Here is a 27699-nt window from a genome sequence, read left to right on the forward strand (position 1 = left end):
TGACTTGAGTTGAACCATATGAAGACCATTACAAATTAAATTTTGATAATAATGTGTAGTGAGATGGAACAACAGGGAGTCAAATAATTTTGTCTGAGAAAAGCACCGAAATGCTCTGCTCTTTGGTTTAGCTGTGACAAGTTATTAAAATTGTAACCCAGTCCCAGGGGGTAGTGTGCAATTTTAGAATTAATATACAATTTAGAGCTCAATGTTTTTTTCAGCTTTTGAATTATTCATGCGTGTCTGGTATGGACTTGGGTCTGGTGGAGGTAAAATGACTGCAATGCATACAAATTAATGCATCGTGTCAGTGTATTAGAGAAGAGGAGACGACACAGATTAGGAGCACAAACATTCGTGGCAGCAAAACAAGAAGCTTGGACTGGTGCAAAGGTTTCACCTCAACGATGCGGCGCAGTAATAAGAATACTCAAAGATGATAAACGGTTGTTTAAAGGTGGCATGATGCGTCTTTGGGAACATGCAACCAGTGATCTTATTCATTTTCTCTTCAACTGATTGTACTATAGACTTTAAGTGCATAATATGATTTTCATCAGAAGCAAACTGATGGCTTTTTACAATAATTTGATTTCTGAGATAGGCTGAAAAACAGTTTTGTGTCATAAACATAAGAATTGAGCATCCTGCATAATTAAATTCAAGGAAAAATACTGTTGTGTGCTGTTACGGAGATAGGTTAGATTATACTGTTCATAAACCAATTCATCTCTAACTACTAGAGAAAAAAATCTACCTTCTTAGGAACTAATCTCTATTACATAAAAATGACATTTCTGTACATTTCTTTTGATGAATATTTCTTTACAATCAACTGAAAGATAAAAATGTAAGGGATTTTGAAAATAAACTCAAAGAAATACTCTATGAAATCAATAATTATCAGGAATCAGCCTGATAAATGTAATTATTTACATTTATCTCTATTTGAACACATGTAATAAAATCTTCAAAGATTACTAAAGGAAAATAATGTTTTGTTTTTGTTATAACAAAACCCAAAACACAACCGCCCTGGGCAGTTGCCCATATCAGAAAGTGCCACTGTGTATTATAAACTCAATGAGAAATGGATTCTGCTGCCTTACGTTTCAATGGAAACCCAATTTCTGAGGTTTTGGTTTATTAAAAGCTTTCTAAATCTCTAAATTAGAAAAATAAGTTGTTTTGACCAGAGCCTACAGAGACATTTCTATGTGATCTGGAGACCAAAAGTTAAAATATGGAGATCACTGCAAGGCAGGCCTTGCTGCACTCCAACTCGACTTTCATTTTTACTTGTTAAAATTCATTATGAAAAACAAGCTTCAGTTGTTAAATTGGCGCATATTCACATGCTTTCAGTGAGTCTTATTTAACTTAAGTAACATTCCCCCTACCTTCCTTTGTAAAGACTTACAACCAGAAATATGAGACTATATAATCAATGGTCCTATTGCAAGTTCTTTGATGCAATGAGAAGAACAAATATTTTGGTTTAATGTTCAACATCTCTCTGGACAAAGCAACATTTTATAAACTACAACACAATTACACTTATTTAATATAGTAATTTGTCTAGAAAAATATCTTCATCTTTTCTGAATGAGCAGTTGAAAACTTGTTCAACCCTTGCTTTGAACTTTGAATGTTTATGAACCCCAGCTCTGCTTTGCCTTCAGGGATTTGCCGTTTATCCTGGTGTTAATTCAATAACTGACTAGTTGTGTTTTCTGCAGCTCTGCCTGAGTAAATTAGGTCCATTGATTATGTACTCTTATTTTTCTGGTTGATTTCTGTAAGTCTTTACAAAGTAAGGTAGAGGGAATATTGCTTTACTTAATAGGCTCACTCAAAGCATGTTTGCTGTGAATATGGGAACATTTCTGTTTTGTGAACTCATTCATACACATTTCATTTAGAGAATGACCATCGCTGGATTTTCATACATATGAAATAAGGGCAGGAGATCATTTTAACAAGTTCCGCTGGGTGTTTGATATAGCTAAAAATCAATCGATCTTTAGGAAATTTCCTTTCAGTAACAGCCTCGGGTCTTGTTGCAGATTGCATAGCAAGCTAAACTTTTGTGGTGCACACTGGGACTCCAATTAGAGCACCCTAGAAAATGGCTTCATTTGTTGGTTTTCTGCATTTCTTCAATCTAGCATTTTGAAAATGTGTTCTCTTTGAAAAAAAGGAAAAATAAATCTATTTCTCAATCATTAATTTTTTTTAATTGCTTCAAATTGAAAAAGCAAAGCCGAAATACCTCTGGCCAGTTCGATAGTTTATCACAGCCTAAATGAAACAAACGTCTGAAACACGTTCAAAGATGAAAAGACAAATACTACAACACTAGATGCTTTGTTTTTAGCAGAAACTGTTCCAGGAATGCCATGCGCTCTAATCAGTTCACCCTTTTCAGAGATCCCACCAATCTTTGACTGATACAGTTTTTAGATAAAAATAAAGTTTCTCAGAATTATGTTAGTTGTATTCTTTTAACTGATGGACATAAAAAGGTGCAATGTGTCTTCTCTGGCTGGCTTTGTTTGTTACTAGAATATTTAATATTTTGAACTCTTGAAAATCTGTTTGGTTGTCAATTTAAGATGCAGGCATATGACAACAGCTTGCAAACCTTACGTATTAGTCAAAGGTTAACCCTGCAGTATAAAAGTAAGAGGTATTAAAATAAAAACAGACCTGAATTATTTATAACCTCTGCACAGTTCTCGCTTTCTAGGCTGGAAATGTGTTTGCTGAAAACTGGCCAAAGTTTTCCCTGCTCTCAGCTTACAGAACATAGTGTATTGAATTGAATCACCGAAGACAGCTGGGGCCGCCCTTTATGGTAATGCACCCTCTACAATTACTGCTTCGACCTTCCCTGGTGAAGAAAAATGGGGATACAGTCCGTCCATTTAGCGGCCCCTTCACACACTCAGTGGCAGCCCTGTTGGGCCGCTGGACTACCTTTCGCCCTCCACTGACTTTTGTTGGGAGGAGACAGAAAATACATTAGACAAGTGACAGAAAGATGAATTAGATGTATTTGTCAACCAACAAAAGGACATAAGTGCATTAATTTTTCCAAAAAAATCTACTCATAGATGGAACTGGTTGGAAACTCCAGTGCCAAATACAGATTTGATTAATTGTTTTGTGCTCTGCAAAGCAGTTTTTTTTTTCCCTTTAGGAGGTGAAGCTTTATGTTACCGGATGCAAAGGCAGAGCTCAGATTTGGCATATTTAACCTCATAGACTACTGTGTTCAGAAAGTGAAAAACTGTGGCCTCTTCCAGAAGTGTAGTTCATGCTGTTTTACTGCAGTGACCTCTAAGCATCAACACTACTAAATTCTGCATCTTCTGATTTTATGTCAAGTTACACTTGACACTAATACACTAATCCCAGATATTTAGATGTACCATCACACTAAATCATTAAATGCCATGTCCTGTTGTAGGTCAGATATGATTTTCAAAATTTGTTAGAAGTTAAATGCCAGAGTAATGAGCAAGATGCGTTTTCATAGAATCATTAATTTGTTTAAATCTATAAGTTTATACACTCTGTAATGCCTAAACTGTTTTTTCTAAACAGTTTAGAAAAAACCAGATGAAAATGTCATGGCTTTCTAAGTCTATGAAAGGTTATTTTCACAACAACATTTAGATAAATTAAGGCACTCCCATGCATCTATTTTAAAGCCACTAGCACACTACTTCCTTCTGTAACACCAGGGAAAAATCTAAAGAAATTAGCTAAGTTAGACGCTAAAATCTCACTCAGAAGGAAGAAATCATTGCTTCAATATCAAAATTACCGGACCATCAAAAAACCTGAATTTCAGTTTAAAAATTAACTAAAGGACAAAAACATTAAGAAAATGGCCACTTCACTAGTCAATCAATACGCTAAATCAAGTTTAGATTAACTCAATCAATAACTTCCCTAATCATTAATTGATACATTTGGAGGAGAAACCAGTGAAACTTGTAAGCCTGAGGACGTTATACCAGCTGTGAAGTAAGTAGTATCATTTTGTGTGGGTGTTTTGCTGCAGGAGGGACTGGTGCACCTCACGAAATGGCTGTGTGATGAAAGAATATCATACAGAAATGTAAAGAAAAATATGAAGAAAAAACTGGAAGGGAGTTGGTTAATGGTTAATGGTCCAAAGCACAACCTCAGAGTAGCTACAAAATCAAATATCTTTGGTAGAGTTGTGAAAAATGTGACTCAGTTCTGTCAGGACAAATGAACCAAAGTTACTTGCAAGCTGTTGTGATATGTCAATTCAACCTGAGTGTATGTTAGAAAGTTCTAAAACCTAAGGAATTCTCTGTTAAAAAAGTTGGTAATTCTGATTGAACAACAGAATAAGTTTTTTCACACAGTGGGGAATAAAATGTTCTCTCCAGCTCATATTTGATCTAGATATGTTTTTTGACTATGCCCAGAGACAGCATTATCAGAATAAAATAGAAAAAGCCAAGGACAGATAAATATAACACAGAAATAACACACTGATAAATACATCACTGAACACAAGGGCAGAACAAGGGCAGGAAGGATAAGATGCATATTTGTCTGTTTATGCACTTTGTATTTTTGATAATCTACCCTGGCTTCTGAGATAATTATGTTCAAAGATTCAAAAAATTAAGAAGGGCCCTTCACATTGGGAGGAAAACTCAGGTATGAGGCAGGATTACATGGAGTTGTCGTGGAAGCTTGGAGATTAAAGATAAAAAATAAAATAAAAAAACAGAAGATGGCTTCAGGTTTACTCCAACAACAGCACAGCTGTGCCTCTTCCTCCCAGTTAGTTTCACAACATTTATGCATTACAACATTACCAAAACTACTTGCATGTTGGCCTCAACTGGAAGCAAAGAAGAATCCCATTATGCTGAACGCAATTTGTCTCAGAAGTTGGAACTTAGATTTGGGAATCTTGTTGCGCCGAGTTCAGCTTGCACAAGATACAAATTAGAAAACCAGCGGTTGATGTCCCAGTCGGGATTGGGACAATAAAGTCCGTCATTTTATGCATTCAAATTGTAAAAAGGAACATGCTCATAAATAAATACATAAATGCATAAAGTACAGTAGTAGGCCTGCCTCTTGCTCTAAGTGATACAAACACACTGCAAATAAACTGATAATTTCTGCGACCTTGACTATGATAAGTGTAGCCATAATGAATTCAAGGTCAGTTGGGAACCTCTGACTTTCCAAGTTGTAATTCCAGTATCAGTGGGTGTTTTGTTTATTCAGACTTGGAATTTAAAATTTCCAACTTCGGATTCAAATTCAAGACAGAAATACAGGAAGGTTGAATTTATGAAAAGCACAAATCTGCACCTTCAGCAATTTTTAAAACATGTTTTATATTTGTTTTTTAACCAAGTAGTTAAATACATTTATGACAGAATGTTTATTCTAAATTCAACATTTGCATTAAGAATATTGAATCTGGCCCCACATAGACAAAGAAAAACAACCCCAGAAAGTATTTACTGGTTCATCCTCTGACTGCCAACTCTGGAAATGATGAAAGGAAGTTTTAGGGATAGAGAAATTATTTTTGGCTCCCAGGCTGTAGGATGGAAGAGACACTGAAATTTTAAAATGAATCAGAATCTATAAAGTCTTGAGTCCAGTCCACGGTGTTCTTCCTGAAATACTTTACCAGAAATTAATCATGGAGTATTTAAGATTGATGTGAACTGCACTTCCTTCACTTTATTACTTATATATGCTTTTACTTTTTCCTTTACCTTCTCACAGTATTTTCTTCCTTAAAATGTTAATATAAAGTGTCTTTTCAACACTTGTGGATTCTTTGACCTTCACAGAATGAATTGTGTCTCAAGCTGACAAAACATTTTGTTATTAAATATAATTTAATTAATTTCTGAACTTCGAATGTTTCACACCTAATTTTTTCCACAGTGCATGCTGAGCACACCACAAACACTTCAATTAATTTAAGAAAACCTCAGGCTGAAAATAAAATGCAGAAAAGCACTAAAATGATAACTTCAGGGTGTCACACTGGTAATGCTGAACTTTGTCAACATTCAACCAAAATGCTGAAGGAAAACAAATGGCAGCTACATGATGCAAATTTGTGTAAAGTATGTATTTAGTAAGTGAATCAAACAGGAATGTCTTGCTAGAATGATGATGTTTGTGTCTGTTTTAAGGCCAAACAGCTCTGAAGTCCAAGCCTCATGATACCACACAAAACTCTGGTATCAAGCAGATTTTGGTCTGCATGATGGAAAAAAATAATGAAAACTTGAAAAGAAAAATACCACAGAGGATATGGGGACTTGAATGCATTACCCTTTTGATTCTGTCCACATATTAAGAGATTATATCATTTTGTCAAATTGACTGATTTAGTTGGATAACAGCTTGTGCTCATGGAGCTTTTTGGTAAAAATGGCCCATAATAATCCCAGACATCTGCTTAGCGTCCCAATAACAGCATTTTAAAATGACCTTTACCAGGAACTATTGATGAAACTTTCCATATTTGACCTGCAGTGGTTGTATCAGCTGCATCCCCAGAAGCCGCAGCATTTTCTGTGGTTAATTTCTACTAGTAAATCCGCACTTATCTGTGCATGGCTTGAAAAACTATATTATAGTTCATGCACCTTATTTTTAACAAGGTATCATTAATAAAATAGCAATTTTCTATTTTCCTGCAATTCTGTCTGGTTTCAGTTTCTGTTTTGCAGCATTTGAGATTAGCTAACCAGCCCATCATTTTATGTACTTGTTTACAGATTTTCACCTCTTCAAACAACTTTTGATCAAATTAATCTATTCTTCTGAATAATATCTGCAACAAGACATTATAAAACACAAATTATTTGGGAGAAATGCTGTAAAGTATCCATTTTTGTGAATAATCCCTTTTCAGTTTCAACAGATTCAGTTACAGAGAATCAACTGCATTAATGCCATTATATCTGTCAATTTTCTGTTCAGCTTCTAGTAAAAATATTTGGCTTTGTGGAAAATAATTTCCACCAGAAATACTGATAATGATTTTATGATTTTTTCTGATTTTATGTTTTGGTTTTGAAAAAGAAAAAACTGTAGACATTACTTATTCTATTAACACATGAATCTTAAACATTTGGTCTGGGCAGCCCTACTTTGACGTGTACAAAAACTTTAATAGATATTTAACTCATAACTACTTCACACAAACTTAGAACAGAAACGAAAGTTTTGTAGTAGATGTTTTTTGCCTGGGGTGACCTCAACTAGATAACAGCCACACGTCTTGTAAAAATGGAGTCATGCATCAATGAACAGGAAAGAAAGCAGGTGGAAACTCACCTTTTACCCGCAAGCTCGCCGGGATCCCATCCTGATGGAGTAAGAACAAAACAAATTATGTTATAATAAGCACAATAAAATACACCACATTCAAAATCCTGATATATGGAAGAACATGTCTGAGTACAATTTATTTGTACACAAAGGACATATTGTACATATTCAACCACTGACCTGTTATGGCAAAGTTTGTTCAGCAAGTAACATAGCATATAATTGAGTTGTTACTTCTTTACACTGTTGACACTAAAGCCCAAGGATTTCAGCTTTATGGACGAGTCTACTGCATTTTCTGGTTCAAAGCTGCTGTAAGAACACTTTTAGTTATAAAGGTTCTTTTCAGATCCAATTGTATGAAGAAAAATAAGTCTATAGCCATTATTACCTTCCAATTTCTTTTGCAGCATTCAAGTTATTTAGCAATTTTTTCTTGACGCTTTTATTCTCAATTGTTTGTAACAACAAATATTTGGTTTGCACTGCTCCATCTTGACAGCTTAAGCAGCAGCCTTGTTTTTTCATTGTTTTATTGAATTTCCACATGCAGTCTTTGCTGTAGCTCCTCCACAAATGGATGGCATACAGTGCAATAGATTATAATCTTTACTGAAGTAGTGTATACATATCAAGTTTATCTCTTAGCACATTAATTTGTGGCCCCATAAAGCATCATCATCTATAAATGTTCATATCAGACAGGTAGTCAAATATACAATGATCCAAGTATTTGTAAAAAATATTAGGAAATTCTGGTCTTTCCCACTTCTGACAAACATTGTCAAACTCTCAACCATGTTGAGACCAGACCCTCCATACTGCTCACTATATGAGCAGAGCATCACTGAATCATCTGCATACAACAGTCACCTACGTAGTCTCCAACTGCACATCCTGTTCCATAATTATTATTCAGTAACTTTGACACGTCATTCAAACAGACAAAGGAGAGAAAATCTTCCTAATTAGAAACACTGAAGGAAAAGACACCCGTTTTATATGCACTGTCTGAGCATACTACAAAGATAAGATTTTTACTAAAAATGTAAATAAATATTTGTTTGTTATACCTTATCTAATATGATTTATATAATCAAATACTTTAGAGGCATACAAAAAAGAACAAAAAAAATTGTGGAATTACCTCTGTCATATAAAAGTCTGAACAACATTTAGATTTAAATTTGTTTTCAGGAGCAAAGACAAAACCTTTTATATTGTTTAAAATAGTCCTCTCTTTCCTTCAATAAAATACTGTCTATGGCACATGTGTCAAACTCAAGGCCCGCGGGCCACATGTGGCCCGCCATGTCATTTTATGTGGCCCGCCCCAGCATTACAAGTAAGACTGTGAATGAAGATGTGTGTGAGTTGGTGTCAGGGCGGCAGGTGGCGCTAGACGTTTTTTTCTCATCCGTTATCTTGACCGACAACATAAAAAAAATATTTTTTTAAAATCGGTCATGTACTATTTTTATCCGTGAAATTACAATCATATTAACATCGGCTATTTAATCGCCTTTATGCGGTTTAGTTAATATTCACCGTGAATCCAGATCCCATCACAAATTAAGCAGATAAATGCATCTACAGTTTTCTCGTAGTGACAAAAACCACTGACTGAGGCCCCAATAACTTTTAATAAATTAAATTAAGCGACTTTACTTAAATTAGCATCACTTCACCCGCTGGGGTCTGAACGCACTTCCTCCTGGTTCCCATCTGCAGAAAAATCTGCGCTAATTCATCAGTCAGTTGGATCTGTCTGATCCAAACAGATCAACTGAACTCTGAGTGTTTTACTCCTGGTGCGCTTTTACCAGGAGTTTTTTTTTTTTTTTTTTTGCGTGGTTATGTCTGCAGCTCCTCCAGCACGCCGCTCTCCTGGGTAACGTGCACCAAGGCTCCATTTGTTAAATCCGCTGGATGAGTTACTTCCAGCGGTTTCTAATTCTTCGCAGCGGCGGAGCCGCGTCCGCAGTGGTTGAGCAGCGGACTGCGCATGTTACAGTCTAATTAACTTTTGCATCGTCATTTATTTCCTCAAGATAAACTACCGGCTCTTCAAATGGATTAACACAACGTTGCATTCTCTTTAGTTTTCTCTGGTCTGTAATGGAGACTTGAATTTAACGCTCCATTTCAACCAAAGGTTTGTAATGCGCTTCCTAACCAGACGCTCCAAAGCGTCCGGTCCATAATCTTCAACACGCTGTCAGCTCCCGGTCAGAAAACGCATTTAGTTCAGAGACCATGAGATGATATTCAGAAAGGATTTTTTTAAATTAATTGATTTCAGTTGCCTCTGAGACTAAATCTTTGCGTAAAGTCTATAATGTCTGCCCATGTGACTTGTTTTTATTATTTGTTTGCTCACCTTTAAACACTGATTTAAATATTGTAAATTTTAAACTGAGCAGTAATTTTACATCCATGGAAACTCAAATGTAATATTTAAAACTTCAATACATAAAATCAGTTATTTAACAATATGAGGTGGTGTTTAATTTATTTTTAACATTGTATTTTATACATTTATGCTGGGGCTGCCCAAGTCTAGTTTTCCAGAGCTACCATCTGCAGCTTTAGATGCATTCCTTCTCTAACTCACCTGGACCATTGACTCATTATAAGCCTCTACAGAACTGAATGAGGGAAGTCAGCCTTTTGTCTGGAGTGTTTTAGCAGGGATGCACTCCTGATTTGTACCGTCAATGTGGCCCGTTGAGGGGGGCCAATATGCTGAAGTGGCCCTCGGTGAAATTGAGTTTGACACCCCTGGTCTATGGCAATAGGCTGATAATCATCACCATTTGTTTATCATACATAAAGAGACTGGACTAATTTCTGTTTTTTTTTTCAGTCCCCTTTTAGCTATTATGTTTTTATGCATGATTGTTACCTTTAGATGTAATTTTTTCATACTCACTCACACCTGGCCAAATTATTTCAAAGTACTTTATATTCTAAACTATTTGACCAGAAATTTGATAACAATAACCAGAATAATCTTTGCTTGAAGAACCATGACCACGGTACTTTACGTCAATACGTGTTAGAAAACCTCCACATTTAGATGCTAGATGAAGTTGTGGAAAAATGTTTCTATTAAGGCTAAAGAAGCATAAATATTTCATTTCTCTTCAGCAGAATTTTGATATCTCATAATTCTTGTAAAAAAGACTTTACTAGTTCTTGCAGGGAATTATTATAGAGAGGATGCATTTAGCAATGAGTCTACAGTCAGTAATGGACCGCAGAGTCTGCCAAATACAGCCGAATTAGCCAGTTCTAAGGATTTTTGCTGAATATTTGTGTAATGTATTGAACATGAGCTAAGTTGTTGTAAGATGAATTGGACTCAGTGAAGCTAAAGTTTAGAAATGTTATATATTTTCCTAAAGTTATGCTGCAATAGTGTTGTAATGTTGTTGTCATAGTAGAGAGATATCTGATAATCTAGTTAGCACTGCAAATGTGGAACTGCTGCAGCTAATCAAATTCTAATAAGAGTCGAAAACACCCACAGAAATTGAGTTTTAATATTTAAGTTTTATGTGTAGACTTCCTAAAATACCACTGTTCATGCTCTGCTGGCACCGAAAGCTGGAAACATATTAATCACATTTACTACTAAATTTACAAGTATGTTAACACACACCATGGAGATTTAGAAACAACTTTTGCATTTTGGGAACAAAAGCTGCATCTAAACTTGGTAACTGAATTAAATAAATAGAAGTAATTATTAAACCCAAACTGGTGCTGAATAAAGCTCTTTGGAACCTGGGAAACCAATTACCAGAAAAACAGAAGAGGAGCAAGTTGGCTTTTTTCATAACTCACTGTTTTTATTTACCAAATCAACATGATGCAATAAAGAAAACATTATTAACAGTCACAACCTTCCCCTGCCAATCATTTCCTTTCTTTTCCCCAAACATTGTTAAGCAAACAAGACAACAGGAAGAAGAGCAGAAAGTGCCTGTTGCTCTTTGGACCATGCAGGTTGCCCCACAACAGCTCTATAGGAGATGACATTTAGATTTGCACTACAAGAAAGAAAAACTTCAAAAGAGGCTCATTTGCATATTGCAGACAGTGTTCACACTTGATTTGTTTAAAAAGAATGATTTCCCCAGAGCCACTGGCAGCATGGCCTCTTCTGCACCGAGACTCTGGAGACATGGAAACACCCAGCTGCACAACTTCTGTTTCATCTGCCCCGCAACAAACTAACTGGCTGACCGACCACGTCCATCTCCACGTCTTCCACAGTTCATCTCATTCCTGCAGGCCTTCTGTTCTGTCGCTCTAATCAACTGCTTCCAGTCTTAAGTTCTCCACAAACACTTAATTATACATCAATTTCATTGGACACCAATTTCATTTTCCAACAAGACTTAGCAAAGGCAACACCAAATTTACCAAGACCTGCTTATATCTCCACTGTGCTTAATGAGTGAGCAAAATCACTTAACTTAGCCCTCAAAGTTAAGGGTTTATTCTTGACGAAAGTCAGCTTTTATCAAGAATAAGATGACAGGACAGCCACAGGCTGAACTAATCCAGTGCACATACACATAACTTTCAAAAGACCAGTATTTCTTTTTAAATAAAAGTTTTCTTTTATTTACCATTTGTTGTAATATTGTCATTTTCTACGACGTTTTAGGGTTTGACTTTGCTGTAGTTAAAAAGAAGAGAACATAAAACATGTTACTGTGAGAATTAAATCTGTACAAGTTTCATTTTTTGAATTTAATTGATAATACATTTATAATTGATAAATAAAAATGTAATGGCATAAAAAAAATAGATATGGAACCTGGAATTGTAAATTGTGCCGCAAATAAATATCAGTAACTCAAACTGACCAGTAAAGGAGAAAGACTTGAAGAATGGACATCAGTCACATTAAAAATAAAAACGACTTTCTGACATCTGTACTCATCAATCCATTTCTCGCTCAAGTTTTTTGGTTTCTCATGTTCCCAGCCTCTTTATCTCAATCTTGTTTGCTCTCCGCCCACTCCCTCTTCATCTCTCTGGTTATCCCCTGCTAATCTAGATTTGCCATGTGGCTAAGCCAGAGCTGGATTGTCGGGCTTTGCACTCAGTTGTCCTGGCCTCCATTTTGTTTGTCCTGACATAATAGCTTGATCTAAAAGCGACAAACTCGCAGAAATTGCTTTCCTGTCTTGTGTCAAGCAAGGCTGGCAGATTTTCCTAAATTGTAAATTATAGCTAACCTCCCATGACAAGGCAATATTAGGCTGTCGACTCTTTATGTCATTCAAGGTCTGGCAGGAGATGTCTGAGAACTGAAATTATCACTTTGTTTGATATATAACCAGTTATGATTAGCAGACAGGATGTGTGTCCTACACCTGACCCAATGTGGTGGGATGATTTTTTTTTGAAACAGCTACAGCATGTGACCAGATGTTTATGGCTGAGTGACTCTTGGTGATTGAAGTCATTGTGGGGAGGCTTGTGAGGTCATGTCTGATCCTGTTATGCCCATCACACACCGTCCTTCAAAGCAAAGGGAGGGACAAACCAACAGCAAACTTCACTCGGAGCACTTTCCTCATAAATGCATTTTCTTTCATTGCAATTCAAAGTGATAAAAAATGTATACTTGTAATCAGATTTGCATGCAAAAAAGGGTTTTAAAGCTAGATGCTGTATAATCACGCAATATCTTCCATTTCCAAACGTTTACACTGCTCATTCAGCTGTATTGGCAAGTCACTGACCTCAGCTTCCCTGCAATCTAGACAACAGTTAGAGGCAACAAAGGAACATGGCATGATTCAGAGAAAGGGCTTCCAGTGTGGCATTCTCTTTCAGAAGGAGTTTACATTTCTACAGCTCCGACAGGCAGATAGATGAGCAGAGTTTACCTCCATCCCCTCACAAGACAAATTATCACAGTATGCAGATGCTGTAATGACATTCCTCTGGGATGTAATCAAAGTGCCTAACGCATTAATTTCATTCAAGCAGAAAAGCAAATAAATCATTTTTGTAACTTTGTGTCACATTCCAGCGACATGCTGACATACATTCATTATGAAAATTACTGTTTCACAACATCATGACAAAATAAAGTCAAACAAGAAATTTGTGGTGGGAAATAATCTTATCCAAAATGGGATGAAATCATAATAAAAATAGGTATTTGTAATAAACTGTGTTAGTTAGATGACTCATGCCTTTCTGTGTGGCTGCTTTTTAAACTTTCCTTCTACGAGTTGATGGAAACCTGACTGACACCGCCGCATTGTCTCTAATTAAACGATGTAAATATTTGTCTGTCAGCCTTGCCTATTTAAAGTATTATCCTTTTTACACAAACATGTTTTTGTTTTATTATAGTGCATCGTTAGTATACATATTTACAGTGTCTGTTCTCAATAATAAGGGAAAGCGAGGAATTACTCAACTGAACTATAGAACTTAAAAATGCATTGTTTTTAGCTCATTGCTTTATTTTTGTGTATTAAACTTGTAGAAGTTTGGTCCCCTCTGCAAGCCTCACCCGAGTTTGACCATCTGTCACAAAGTAAGTAAGGCTGAGTAAGATGCCAACATCCTGCTAGTTTCATATACATGCTAAATGGAGAAGAGAGAATACATTCGTTTCAAAAGAAAATATGAGTCGAAAGAAAGATGTAGGTTCTCCTGGCAGAAACGGAGATTCTGACCAGAACAAAGGCAGTTCATGTGTCTGATAACATTATTGCCTATGCCCAAAATAAACCTTACAAGACTTTAGAAAAGGTCAAATGAGGCAGAATACAGTTTAAGATACCCATATCATCAAATAAGTTTCAATATTTAGAGGACTGTATGCATACATTGAAGGTATATTTCCAAATCCAGAATACTTCAACAATTTTACTTCACTTAAATTATGAATTCCCACTTTGTAATAAAATTATCATATTTCATCAGACATGAAAAACATGTCTTTAAGCAGTGAAAAAAAAAAAAAAAACCCCGGTCAGCTAAGTCAAGGGATGTGTTTCAGTATTTGAAGTCAAAATGCAGCAAGTTTTGTTTGGAAAAAAAAAAAAAGAAAATTAAAACGGAAAGACATGACTTATTTTTAAAATCAAACTTATGCTTCAAGGTTGATTTTAAAAATGTTAATATCTGTCTTGACATTTTTTTGTATTTTCTCCTTCCTCTGAAAAGCTGTGCTTTTTGATCCATTTTCCATATTCCTAAATGGTGTCTCATTTCACCAGAGCTCATTTTTTTGGGGAGAATCTGCAGACATTGGTAACCAAACACTTCTCCCACAAGATCCACTACACTTTAGAGCACTGATAGAGAAATGTTCCATCTCTGAAATCCTCTGCCAAATGCTGTGAACACGGAGCAAAGAAAATCACATTACCTTCTCCACAGACTTCAAAGTAAACGCTTTACAAGATATAGCTATGAAAGTCTGTGAAACATTTTTTTCCCCCTTTGACTTAAACTGGGATATACGAGTTAAGGAGAAACATAAAGAAATGACAAGATAATGGAGATCAGGTTTACATGAATCACCATAGGGTTATTTGAGACTATATTCAGTGCAAAAGCCACGTAAAAATAGGAAAAGAGCATTTATGTCTCTTCTTGCTTAACATCATTATCCGACAGATATATCTGAAATGTTATGAGAATATTGGTTCCATTTATAATGCAAATATCAATCTTACTGTTTTAAATAGTTTTTTCCAACTCAGTTTTTTCAGTGGTTCATTTGGTTTAAAGGACATTTCCTATATGGAAGTCCATAAAGGAAATCTATTGACCCAAAACAATTTTCTAGACTTTGTAGTTTGTTGTATTGTTGAGAAATCCCAAATTATAAAGGTTTCAGTAAATAGCTGCTCTATTTCTAAACTTTTTACTAATGATGATAAAAGTAATAAAGCTTTGAAAACAATGTGCTTCCATGTTTGTTTTGGTTTAAATGGAGTTCCTCATGGCTTAATTTTGGGACCCTTTTCATTTACCATTTTAATAAGTCGATTGGAAACAGTATTTTTACAACTGAAGTGTTGCAGACAACACTAGACTTTGTTCAGCAAAGAACTTTAAAATGCCTTTTAGCTGCTGCAGGCTTTACCATGTGGCTTAAAGCAGGTTCTGAGTGAAGACATTCAAATGTCTGTTTTTCAGACATCATTAAAATAGTTTACACAATTTCTTACCAATATGGAGATCTTATTGAGTGTATTCGACGCAAGACTTGAACACAGCTATTGACCCAGGGATTTTTTTCCCCTAGAATTCGTATTAAGTTAAAAAGAGCTGAATGTTTGACATCATCAGTAAGAAAACAATCTTCTCAGGTTATTTTTTGAAATGTTTTTGATTATGGCAGATGAGGAAAGACAAACATGAGTGCTGCTTCCTTCACTTTCAGTTTTAGATTATGTGCATCAATGCTAGTTAGTTTTATAATGAATCTATTATTCAGATGCATCTCTGTGCTTTAAAATCTGGCCATGTGACCTTCAGAATATTCTAAATAAAGTCTCATTTTAGGCTTGAAGCTCTAATTAACAGTTTTGAAACGTCTTCTTCACCAGGCCTACTTTGGAATAGATTATTCTCAAGGGACTCTGTGTAAAGAAAAAAAATAAAAAGGTTGAAATAAATAGAGCTGATGGTCAGGGATTTATGTAAAAAAAAAAAAAAAAAAGTACAGACCTGGCCCATCCTAAATTATTAGAAACCATTTCTTTGTAAATCTCCTTAAAAAGGTCAGCAAGTGTCTGACCATTACGTCTTTTTAACAGATTTTTGTCTCTTTTTGCTCCTTAGTTAACTCAAATATACTCCAATGACGATCCCACCATCTGCTCCTTCTGACACCTTGTTATATTTACTTCCTCTCAGCCACCAACCTTTTAAACCACTGCCGCTGCCTTTCATCTCCAAGCCGCTTTGCCACCTTGCCAGCCTCCAACTAAAATAAATGCTAAATGCAATATTTAGTCTGGCTGTGTCAGACAGGCTTAAAAGTAAAGGCAAAAATGCAACATTTTTTCCCTCCCTGTCTTCACTTTGAGACATCATGGATGTCAGACTGCATGGTAGACGCCTTTAGCAGTAAACAGAACTGCAAGAGGCTTATGAGAAATGTAAACTGAAGGACCACAATCCAAACAAACGCTTTCTGACCAATAAACACACTCATCTGTTTAGCACTAAATCAAAGAAAAACAGCATGCAGCTACTCTGCAGGGTTAAAGTAATGACTTGTGCTTTGTAATGCAGTAGAAGAAATTAATAAAAACAGCAGGTTTCGCCTGTGGGAGTTGCACTTTATCACTTGGTCAATAAGCATTCAATTACATCTTTTACTTAAGATGTTCAGTTAAAAGAAATAATCTTTTTTCATCTGGGATTCATATTAATCTGATAATATCTCTGGAAAAACTGTCTGCCACTGTGGAGAAGGGATAATGATTTTTCATTATTTTATTATTAATATAAAGTGGATTGAAGAAAAAAAAAACATGAGACGCATCAATAAAATCCCTGTGTAATTAGCTTCATACTTTGCAAAAGCTAAAAAGTCTAATTATGGACAGCAAATGGAAAGAGAAGGCAATCAATACCTTGTGTCGGAATTTCACGACTGGTCGATAGGTCTGCGACCCGAATCCCTCTTTGTCGGGTCTCCCAGTGGCGCCGAGCCCGGAGATCCCCACCATTAAAATGGCAACCCACCACCAGTCGGCTGTCTTCATTGGTCTTTTCCTGTCAAAAACCAAACAAGAATGGTGAGCTCTCCTCTACAACAATTTAAAGGTTCAATACCGTTTGGCTGAGGCAATTCATCAAGCATGCTGTAATTAGCGTAGACAATGAGAACCACGAAGCTGTCGCTGGTTTACACTAAAGCTATCAATACGAGCCCCACACTCAGCAATGAGATAGCATCTCCTTTTAAATCAATTATGGGGAAATAGATGTCATGAGAAAATCTAGATAAGGTCGAAAGAGAGACAATATATTAAGGCAATTAAAGTGAGGGCTTTGGATTAATTAGGCTGAGTGTTTAAATCAAGTAGCTGTGATGCAGTGGGGAGATAAGATGTTCAACTCAGCTGCAAGAACAGATGTAATCCAAGTATATTTATATGAGTGCGAACATTCACTTTACACCTCTAGTGTAATGCATTTTCAATTATTCATTATGTTGCATGAGGACAAGTCAAACCTTTGCATGACATGAATTAAACAAAAAGGACTTTGAGAACACACCCCGTGAATGTCACAGAAACAGCTTTGTTAGAGGAAGTAAACAAGCAAGAATTTCAATAAATATGCATCATTATCCAATAAACAACTTTATTTATTCTGTCTTACATTTAACCTCAGGTTAAATGTAAGACAGAATTAAAGATAAAATGTAAAAGGCATTTACATCCACAACATCTGCAGCTCAACTCTAAAGTCTTTGTGACAGTTTATACATTTTACTCAGTGTTCACAGGCAAAGAGCAAGCTATGGCTTTTTAGCAATCTCAGGCCTCAAGGGTCTGTTCATCTTTCTTCAATAGAGAGAGATGACTGACAGCAGCTTGGTGACCCCGCTTCCTTGTTCTGCTGGAGTGACACCGAGTTTGACAACAATGGCAGTGCTGCGGCAGACTTCTGAGCCCACATGCTACTCGCAGGAGGTTAGGAGGTTCCACCAGCACAGCAGCATGTCACTGTGATGTTCTGGACCAACAGTGAACACTCAAACTTTACTTTTGTGACTTTGCAACTTCTGTTGACTCCCTCGGATTTCTGACGCTTTCAGGTTCCTGCACATTTTCAGTTTTGAATGCATACAGTTTCAGTTTCATTCTCAGAATTTTTAAGCCCCAAAAGATCTGTGGATATACAGGAGCAGGTTGATGGATTAACTGTTCATTAGCATATGTTACCACTTTTTTCTTTTGTTAAAGTAAAAATGATGTCTACTTAACCTGTAGAATATTCTTGTATACATTTCACACCATATTCTTCCCTAGAAAATTAGTTTCTCATTGCATTTACCAGATCAATAATGCCTGCAGCAGTTTTAAAAAAAAATAGAAATATTAGCCATATCTTAAGCTATACCTAAAATAAATGAATCATCTTTAAGAATAAATATTTCAGTCCCTGGTTCTGTAAAGCTACATTCACACAGTAGGTCTTGAAGCTCCATACAATATTTTTTGCTGAAAATCCCATTTTTTAATGTTACTAGTTTAATCCAACCACAATAAGATTTTGGTGTAAAAACCTTACGTCACCATGGCGACCTGCCAGCCAGAAGAATGTTGACGTCACACAGCAGTGCACCATTTAAGGAAGTAATAATGAGCTCCGTCATTTGTGAATCGCTTTTAAAGTTTGTTCAACAGTAAATATCATTACAAGATGAAGGAAACTAAGAAAAAGAAGCACAACTAAAAACAATGGTCTTATGTGGAGCTTTGATTGCAATTTCCATAGAGAAGTTTGTTTAGATGTGCAGCTGGAGCCAGAACTGGCAATGAGCTTCACTGACAGACTTCTTTCATAAGAATTAAGACGCATGTCTCCCGTCAATGACATTAATGACAGATAAAATGCAACATGACCGTTGGGACTGCAGATGCTTTATAAACAATCAGATATGCATCTCATTTAGTACCACAGATTTAGTGGCACAGAATGTTTTGGAGAATTAAAAGATCAAAATTGGGCCGTTCAGACCGTCATAAAAAAGTTGGCTGTAGATCGCATATGAGCAAAAAGAAAAAAGCAGATTTGGGTCACATTTGCCTGCTGTGTGAACATAGATTTATAGTGGTCTGAGGAACAATTGTTTTTGTTCCAAAATATCTACATGGGAAATATTTGGAGACCTCCAACACGATCACCTGCTGACATAGCCAGATGTCATTGGTCCCCAGGTCCCACTATCCTGCATGTTTCAGAGGCTTCACTGTTGCCACACCTGATTAGGATCAATGCCGCAGAATGTGATGGTATGCTGGTGAAGCAATGCAATCATTCGAGTACGAGATGCTGGGGAAGGGAGGGGCAGATCTAAACACAAAGGGCTGTAAAGCTTCAGATTAATGTAAGCAACAGCAGCTGCCACACTTTTCTACTAACTTTGAGTTTAAGCCAAACGAGGTGGATTAACATTTCTGCCAGCACAGTCAATCAGCGTCTTTACAACACCCTGGTGTTAAGTGGGTTATTAATGGACTCATTTCTGTGGGATGTGTCTGAGCTGAAAACTCCACTTGAAACTGCATCCTTCAGATGCCTGAAACTAAAATGAAAATTATGGAAAGAAAGAAGAAATAAGATTTAATGACGGTCACGATTTCATGCGCTCACAGATCTAAATATAAGTGGGTGCAGTAATTTCCACCTGCTATATAAATCTGCAAGACCTTTGAAATGCATGTGTTCATGTTTGTGTAAATGCTGCAAGTTTTGAGTGATTTTTTTCTAAAGGAAAGGGGAGAAACTATTAAGGGAGTTTCCCTGGAACCCCTGAGAGATGCCATCATAAGTTTGACTGGAGGTTTTAAATCCCCCAGAGCACGTCGAGGCTTTGGCATTGACTTTCAAATGAAGACTCCCCATTTCTTCCATGTGTACAATGAATCATGTCTCAACAATCTCTCACGCTCTCTGCACCACCTCCCGCATCGATATTCAGTAGATTTTCAACACACTGGGCTAAAAACTGTAACTTCCGCTCGTCTCATGAATGTGCATGAACTGGGAAATAACTGTGTTTGGAACTGTCAATTTGAAGTTATGCACTTTTAAAAACAATGATAAAACAATGAAAAAAAGACCTAATTTTTTACAACCTCTTCCAAATCCGGGGAATATTAATCAAGCTTTCCACTCAGTTCTTCCTACATTGTTCATGAAATTTACGATGCAAGATTTTCATTTAAAGTTGATGGTAGAAAGTGCAAATTTTGCCCTTGGGTGTGCAGCTAGTGAGTGCCCAGGAAAATGAATGGCGTTCCTTTATTGACTGCTTTGCATACATCAGCCAATAGTATATCTAGTAGTGTTATGGCCAAGGACTTCAGCTTCCGCAGCTGCATTTTCTTTCAAAGATTTTATATATACTCTATAACAAAATCTACAAATGGGAACATTTACTGGAAATAATTTAGAATTTCCTCTCTTTGTGAGGAAAGAGTTTCCAAGAATGAAGCTTTTGTTACAAAAATGCATGTGATTCTGGTCCAGGATAACAACTCCCTCAGGCATTAGTTATCTGATGAAAGTGCCACCAAAATTGCTTAGATTTCAAGATGCATTTGACCTTTTTATGTTCCAATCATCAATTTTCTTAAAAGATCTGTCTGCAGTATCCTCACCTTAAACGAGGGTTACGCTGAGTAGCTGTTCACATGCAATCAAGTTCCTTGTTCCACAGCAACTATAATAACGCTAAATGCAATGCAATCACTTTTATTATGCAATTTCCCAAAATACCTGATTACCTTTGATCATCAAGAAGCAGCAAAATAATCACCTGTTAAGTACCATTAGCTGTACATTGAAATCTTTATATAACTCAACTTTACACACTGGTGCTACACATTATATTTATAATCATCTTTACTGAACCACTGAAAAATGTTATGTGGCATTTTATTCATGGGACACAGATTATCAAATTGCAACATAACATCCCATAGACTCTGGTATTAAAGAAACATCCTTAGTTTTCAGGTTGCTTCATTCACAGCAGAAACTAAGTTAAAGTCAAAGTGAAGCAAAACACTACAGTAAGTAATGCAAGTCAGATTTATGAGCAGAGGGGATACAGTTCATTGATTTCACAAAGCAAAACAAAATTAATTCACGATCCTTCAGAAAACTCCTTAAATGTCATTTCTCCTGTTTGAAACCTGTCACAAGTTGAATGACATTTGGAGTCGTTTTCTGGAAGACAGTTCTCCATGTTTGGTGGTCACATGTTTTATTTTTTTCTTTTATCCATTCACCAATGATAAATAAGGGCAGCAAAATATGTATTTTCATTTTTGCATTTCAACTACTTTACTAAGTGGGTGTGTGTTTTACTAAGTCATGCAGACCTAAAGGGAAGTGAAATTAAATCTGAAATTAGCTGCTTACATCTGTCTTGCTCAACAACTGGAAAGAAATCTGCTGAAACTGATCAGAAATATTTTTTTAGAAACATCCTGATTTGTGTTGGTCTATAATTATTATCCCTCCATGTTTTCTCTCTGCTCCCCTCAGACCTGGCTTGGTTTCCTAATCACACCTGCCCCTTGTTAAGACATCCACCCTCTCTGTTCATTCAGCTGCTTTCCTTTTTAAATCCTTAATTGCTACTTTGTCAGGTTTAACCCCAAGTATCACTCCAATAAAGAACAGAGTTGCCCATTTTCTTCCAACTATTAAGTGTGTTCTCTGCTTCAAGAGAAATTAAACACAAACTCACCTTTTTGTTTGCATTTGGAGAATTTAACTATGTCAGTGTTACCAAGTAATTTCTCTGTTTCATTAAGGAAAAATTACATCTAGACTTGACCCTAGCTTTTCCCTTGCAGCGTTATGGTCGTGGAACAGATTACTACTGAGCGAATATCTTAGCAACCTTTTCTAGCCTTTGTAAAAACTGCTTGGGCTGATTAAGATTTTTATCACAAAAGGCTTCAATGTAAAAACACCTGAGAAGAAACGTCTCCAATGTGCCTGAGCATCCATCACATTTCCACAGCCCCAGACAAGCCCATGCTGTTAGCATTAGTCACATTACTTTAATAAGCTCTAATGGGAAGGAATGCTCAGGTTGCAGTAAAGTACTTACTGAAAGTAAGAGAAAAATCTCTGCAGGCACAGAGAAACTGTAGCTGTAGAAGCACTGTGCCTCTTCTCAGATAAATGGTGGGTTCTGCAGGTCCTAACATTACAAGTCTTCACTATAATTATGCATTTGCTCACACATAGCAGCATTATTTCAAAGTGATACCAGCTTCGTGTCATGGAGCTGAGATCATATGGCATCTATTGGTTGCACCTGCAGCATTATAGCAGACTCCCCGCCACCCAGAACCGCTGAATGGGAACGGATGCAAAAAACAGCCAATCAAGTCCTTGGAGAGCCTGAGTGTCACTGATATCAGACTGAAAATACTCCACATGTAAATTTTTGCTTTGAAGAATTTTTTTCAAAGACAAGGAAAAATGTCTGAGCTGATGGTATCAAATTATAATAAATGGGAGGCAACAGTGTAGCACATAGCATCGTGGCCTACATTCAACAAATATGCAGACAGGAATATTGAAATAAATATGAATAAAATCAAATATATAAGAAAACAGAAAAAATGAACTGAGCGGAGACTGAGGAAAGAGTTCTTCACAGTACTAATCAATCAATCAATCAATCAATCAATCAATCAAGTTTTTTTGTATAGCACATTTCAGCAGCAAGGCGCCTCGAGGTGCTTTACATAATAAAAACACAAAAACACAAAGTTATAAAGAAAACACCATACAGTCAACAACTGAACAAACATTACATTTTTTTGAGTGCCATCTCCAAAATCAGACATCATATATTTTGGTCAATGTTTCATTTATTATGTTTCAAAAACAATTCTGACCAGGCGGGGTTTTGGTCTTGATTTTAAGAACTCAGTGTTTCGGCTGTTTTGCAGGTTTCTGGAAGTTTGTTCTAGATTTGTGGTGCATAGAAGCTGAGACAAATAAATTTCAACTAAAAATTTTTTACTGGAGAGCCTCTTTTGGGTTGCAGATCATATTAGAAAAAAAGAAAAAAACCTCTTTCTTGGATCATTTTCATTGCCATCACTCCTCAGCAACAAATCCAAAATATTTTTTTTCCTAACTTCAGCTTAATATATTTGAGCTAAATGCATATAAAATCATTTTTATTGGACTTTCAGAAGTTATCTATCTACAAACTTCTGACTCAGAAAATCACCAGCTTTAGAGTAAATGAGCAGTCATGCCTACTGCTGTTATTGATGCTTTAAGCTCCTGTGGCTGGTCCTCACAGGAAAACATTACCATCTTCAACAGGATGTTTTCCCGGTCAAAATCAAGCCCACCTGTACCGCTGACAAATGGGATAGCAGCAGAAGTCTGTGGACCTTTTTCATCTCGCAGGGATGAGCTGGTTGCTCCCAGTTTGCTCCGTAAGCCAATGATTCCCTACAGTGGCTTGTTTGAAATTATTCAAATTGTCATGGAGGTCACTAGAGGGGAACTCCAGTCAGCAGAAAAACTGCTTTGTCCCCCCCACCCCCCTGTCCCTTTCCATCCTGTGGCTTAGCTGACACATCTCTGACCCCCGGTGGGCAGATCCATTTAAGCACGGTCAGCTGTATTTTTATGTGTAGATCAATTGTTTGAAGCACTACAGTTTGTCTGTGTGATATATGGAGAAGACCGGAACATGTGTTGTTTATGTGCCATCCAAGCATCCTGGTTGCTTTAGCATATCTCATTTGGTGAAGCTATAATGGAGGTTCTTACACAGGCTGCACTGTTGCTCAGACATCCCTAGCAGCACCGTATACAGATAAGGATTCCTTCCACTTCAAAGCACAACCAGAACCACAGGAAACTCTCTTTTCCCCAGGGATAGCGCCTCTGTTTGGTTCTTGCATTTCCTTGAAAAATGGCAAAAAGGGATGTGGCAATCACACAGACAGAGCAGTTTCTGACAACACAGCAAGAGAGGGATGATTGTGAATGTAATGCATCTCTAAATGAGGAACTCATGCAGAATTCATGTAACAAGTCCACTCCATGAATCAGTTTTACAAATCCTACAACACCTGTGCCTGCTTTGTTATTATTGTGGCGCTTCAAGAGAAACTTGATCTGCCTCTGTGATGTGCATGACAATGAATCAGACCTCAAGAGGGGAAAACGATAGCATTTTCTGCCTTCTGATGGCAACACAGCTGGGAAATCTCCAACTCAAACGGACCGTGGTCCCTTTCTTTCTGTGGAACCCGTAGTCAGCGAGTCAGTTAATAAACGGTAAAGTGAGTTCATAAAAAAGGGCACCACTTGCCTAGAGGTTAGTGGACTTGGTTGGAGAATGAAACATTTTACGCTCACTGTATATTCTCAGACCAGCAAGAAGAAATCGAGTGTTTGAAGTGAATCCTCTACCCTGCAGAAAAGGCTGCCTGGATTCTCTGCAAAGTACTTTCTCCCAAATTTGTAGTGTGAACAACTGACCAGAAGTGTTAACGGCACAGAGAAAGCATTCCCACACTCCCAGAAATGATGAGTGACCTACTGTAAACTTTACAAGAAGAAGGTAGAGATTTATAGGCAGATTATAAAAGACTTTATTTCACAGGACTCACATTTTCAGATACCAACCTTATAACTATGTGCTATAAACCGAGCAGGAACGTTATATAGGTTCTAAATCATAAATTAAAAAAGAGATACAGCATGTAACATCGATTCAGGAGCATCAGGCTCACTTTTTTATTGAATTTGATGTAGCATAAAGCCATTAGTAAATACTTTAAACTTTTCCCAGCTCTATTCCAGCAGTGAAGACAAAAAATATTCTCCTCTCTTCCAGGTGGTGTTAATCAAAGATTTTAATTACCACACTGATAACAGGCTCGTGCTGCTAATTCGTTAATGAGGATTTGGAACACAGTTGTCATATTGTTTATAGTTAATTTACAGAGCAGTTGCCAAGCTGTGATGATTGGTTTTAAAATTCATAAATTATTTTCAGCACAGAACGGATATAATTTTCCACTGAATGAACTCAAACCAAGAGTTTTCAGATTTATAAAAACAATCAGCACATGAAGCTGGAATGATCGTTTCTCATCAGGTGCCTGAACAATCAAGTCATTTCAAATTACTTTCTGCATCCAACCATTCAGATGCAAGACATACAAGACCTGCTTCAAGACCTTAGCAAGAACCTACAGGCCCCCAAAGTATGTTTTGGTTTGATTAGTAATGGTTTAAATGGAATACAAAAGCCCATATCAGGTGATTTACTTTAATCATAAGATTTGTCTGTGAATAAATACACAGCTATTTGAAAATATCGGCATCATAACCACAGCTTTTCTGTAACCTGAACAGTTCAAGCCAGCTTTACGTTAAGGTTCCCGCTAAATCATTATGCTAGAAAGAATAAATCACTAGTAGAAAGATATTTTTACCAAAATATGTTAACTAGACAAGGACTATTTTTTTCCAACCAAGAGTTGTTTCAAATGTGACTTCATTTCCAGACTTAGAGAAAATGATTCCTAATGTCATCTGATCTTTACTTATTGTTCTCATATACTGGCAAAAGTACCAAAGTATTTTCTTTAATTAGCCTTTATTTTACCAGGTAGGCCAATTGAGAGAAAAAAAATCTGTTTATAACCAGCAACCTACGCAGGAAATGTCAAAACATCATGCAACAGAATATTATACAGCAGAAAAAAAAACATCATCAAGTAAAAGAAACAAAAAATACAACCATATTCATACTGACTGAATGTACTGAGCCTACAACCATTGACAACAGTCAACAGTTTTTCAGAGTAGAAGTACCGATTGTAGGTCTGCCTTTAGTGGTACTTAAAACATGTTCATGCTCATATAGTAAATGAGTAGATGGACGATATAAATACTAACTGAACAAAATAAAGCAGACTCTCATTTTTCACAAAGCAAGCAGTTATGAATTATTACATGTAAATAACATTATATTTTCTTCATTTTGGCACCAGAAGGACATCAAATGATTTTTTTTTTTTTTTTAGTAAATACACCTATATAAGAATTTTTCAAAACACAGCTTTCATTTCCTCTGCAGCCTGGCAGGTGTTTTCCAAGGCCTTTTGGCTGAAGAAGTAAAACCATTTTCCAGGTAAATTCCGAAAGCCGGGTTCACACTGTGCAATTGTCATAAGCAAATCTTTCATTGTGAAAGAAAATCTCTGGTCATGAGCTTAAAACGCAGGTCTGTGATCATTCAGTTTAACAAACATGCACTGAAGTCGACCTGCAACAAGCAGCGTCTGATATTTTCTGGGCGCATGGTGCTGTGTGACTGCTGCTGTGACCCACATCTGATTCTTCTCCTCCTTTGTGCGTCTATTATTGTCAGCTTCCCTTAGAATAAGTGTATTAACTTTCACAACTTGCTGTCCATTTACTGATGGACAGATATGGATTTGTCTGACGCATTGTGCTGCAGCAGCACCTCGTACTGTGTGGTATCTTGATTTGCAGTGTTACAGAGTTACTGTTATATCGCGCTCTCACAGTGTGACATGTTCAAGTCCTGTATGGGTTTTGAAATCTCACAATGTGTGCTGGATTTAACAGGCTGTTTCAACACCAACAGTTCCCAACTCTTCCATGTGAAGAAGTCAACACTGAAGTTTGCATTTGAACCAAAGCTTCAGCAGCTAAACAATTGAAATGGCCTTCACCAGCTGTCGAATACCAAGTCAGAAACAAAATAGCTCTTTGCATAATGCTATTAAGAAACACCTAATTTAAATGAATTTATTTATGTATTTACTTTAAATCAGCTGACTGTGGCTCTCCATTAAGAAAGTACATTTTTCATCAGATTTGATTGACAGTAACAGGATCTAAAATCATATTCCAAGATTTTTATCCCAATTTTCAATACACTTAATGTACATCTATGTGTACAGGTAATATAGGTTATATAAATGTCCAATACTCACTAAACTGTTATTTCTACGTCTTTTATATGGGCAAAACTACAGCTGTTCAATATATCACAAATTTATCATCAGCACAAAATTGCTGATGATAAATGACAATATATAATAAGCCCTGTCAATTCATGGTTCAATATTCACAGATTCAGTGATTCATGGATTTTTCTGTGGGATGTGAATCCAAATCATTTGTGAAAAATCTTTCTATTTGTAGGTTTTTTCATATATATCCAAAATATTCAAATATGTTATAACTTAGAAAATTATTTAAGTGCTTTTAGGCTCTTTGTACCTATAATTTTTGGTGACACTTGTTTAATGCAGCCTTAAAAATTTTAGAAGATAAGCTCTTAGCAAACTCATTAAGTTGTTTCAAGACTGAAACAGCAGATGTCAACCAGAAGCAACTTTCTCAGTGAAATTTTGTTGTTGAAATGGATAAGAAATGTTTTTTTTCTGCAGCCCTGATCCAGACACCTCCATTCCACTCTTTTAATTCACATCCTTAAATTTGTAGAAGAGATAAAAAAAATTGCAACCTTTCACAAAGCATAAC

The 27699-nt window shown here is 36.4% G+C and overlaps 1 protein-coding gene across 2 annotated transcripts in view; it reads right to left on the reverse strand.

The window, feature by feature from the left end:
• fstl5 (follistatin-like 5) overlaps positions 1–27699 on the reverse strand; it is a 192898-nt gene that overhangs the window by 145241 nt on the left and 19958 nt on the right. The window contains exons 1-3 of one of the 2 annotated variants that reach the window (XM_088009370.1): positions 22241–22426; positions 17010–17151; positions 7378–7408 (exon numbers count right to left, since the gene is read on the reverse strand). In XM_088009370.1, the coding sequence (XP_087865496.1) occupies positions 7378–7408; positions 17010–17151; positions 22241–22416 (349 nt within the window). In that variant the 5' untranslated portion in view covers positions 22417–22426. Of the gene's footprint in view, positions 1–7377; positions 7409–17009; positions 17152–22240; positions 22427–27699 lie in introns of those variants that run through there. The other variant, XM_088009371.1, reaches the window with a different exon arrangement.

This window comes from Poecilia mexicana, unplaced genomic scaffold (genome assembly GCF_051168715.1).
Source record: "Poecilia mexicana isolate PSO_F unplaced genomic scaffold, ASM5116871v1 scaffold_10, whole genome shotgun sequence".
Lineage (NCBI taxonomy): Eukaryota > Metazoa > Chordata > Actinopteri > Cyprinodontiformes > Poeciliidae > Poecilia > Poecilia mexicana.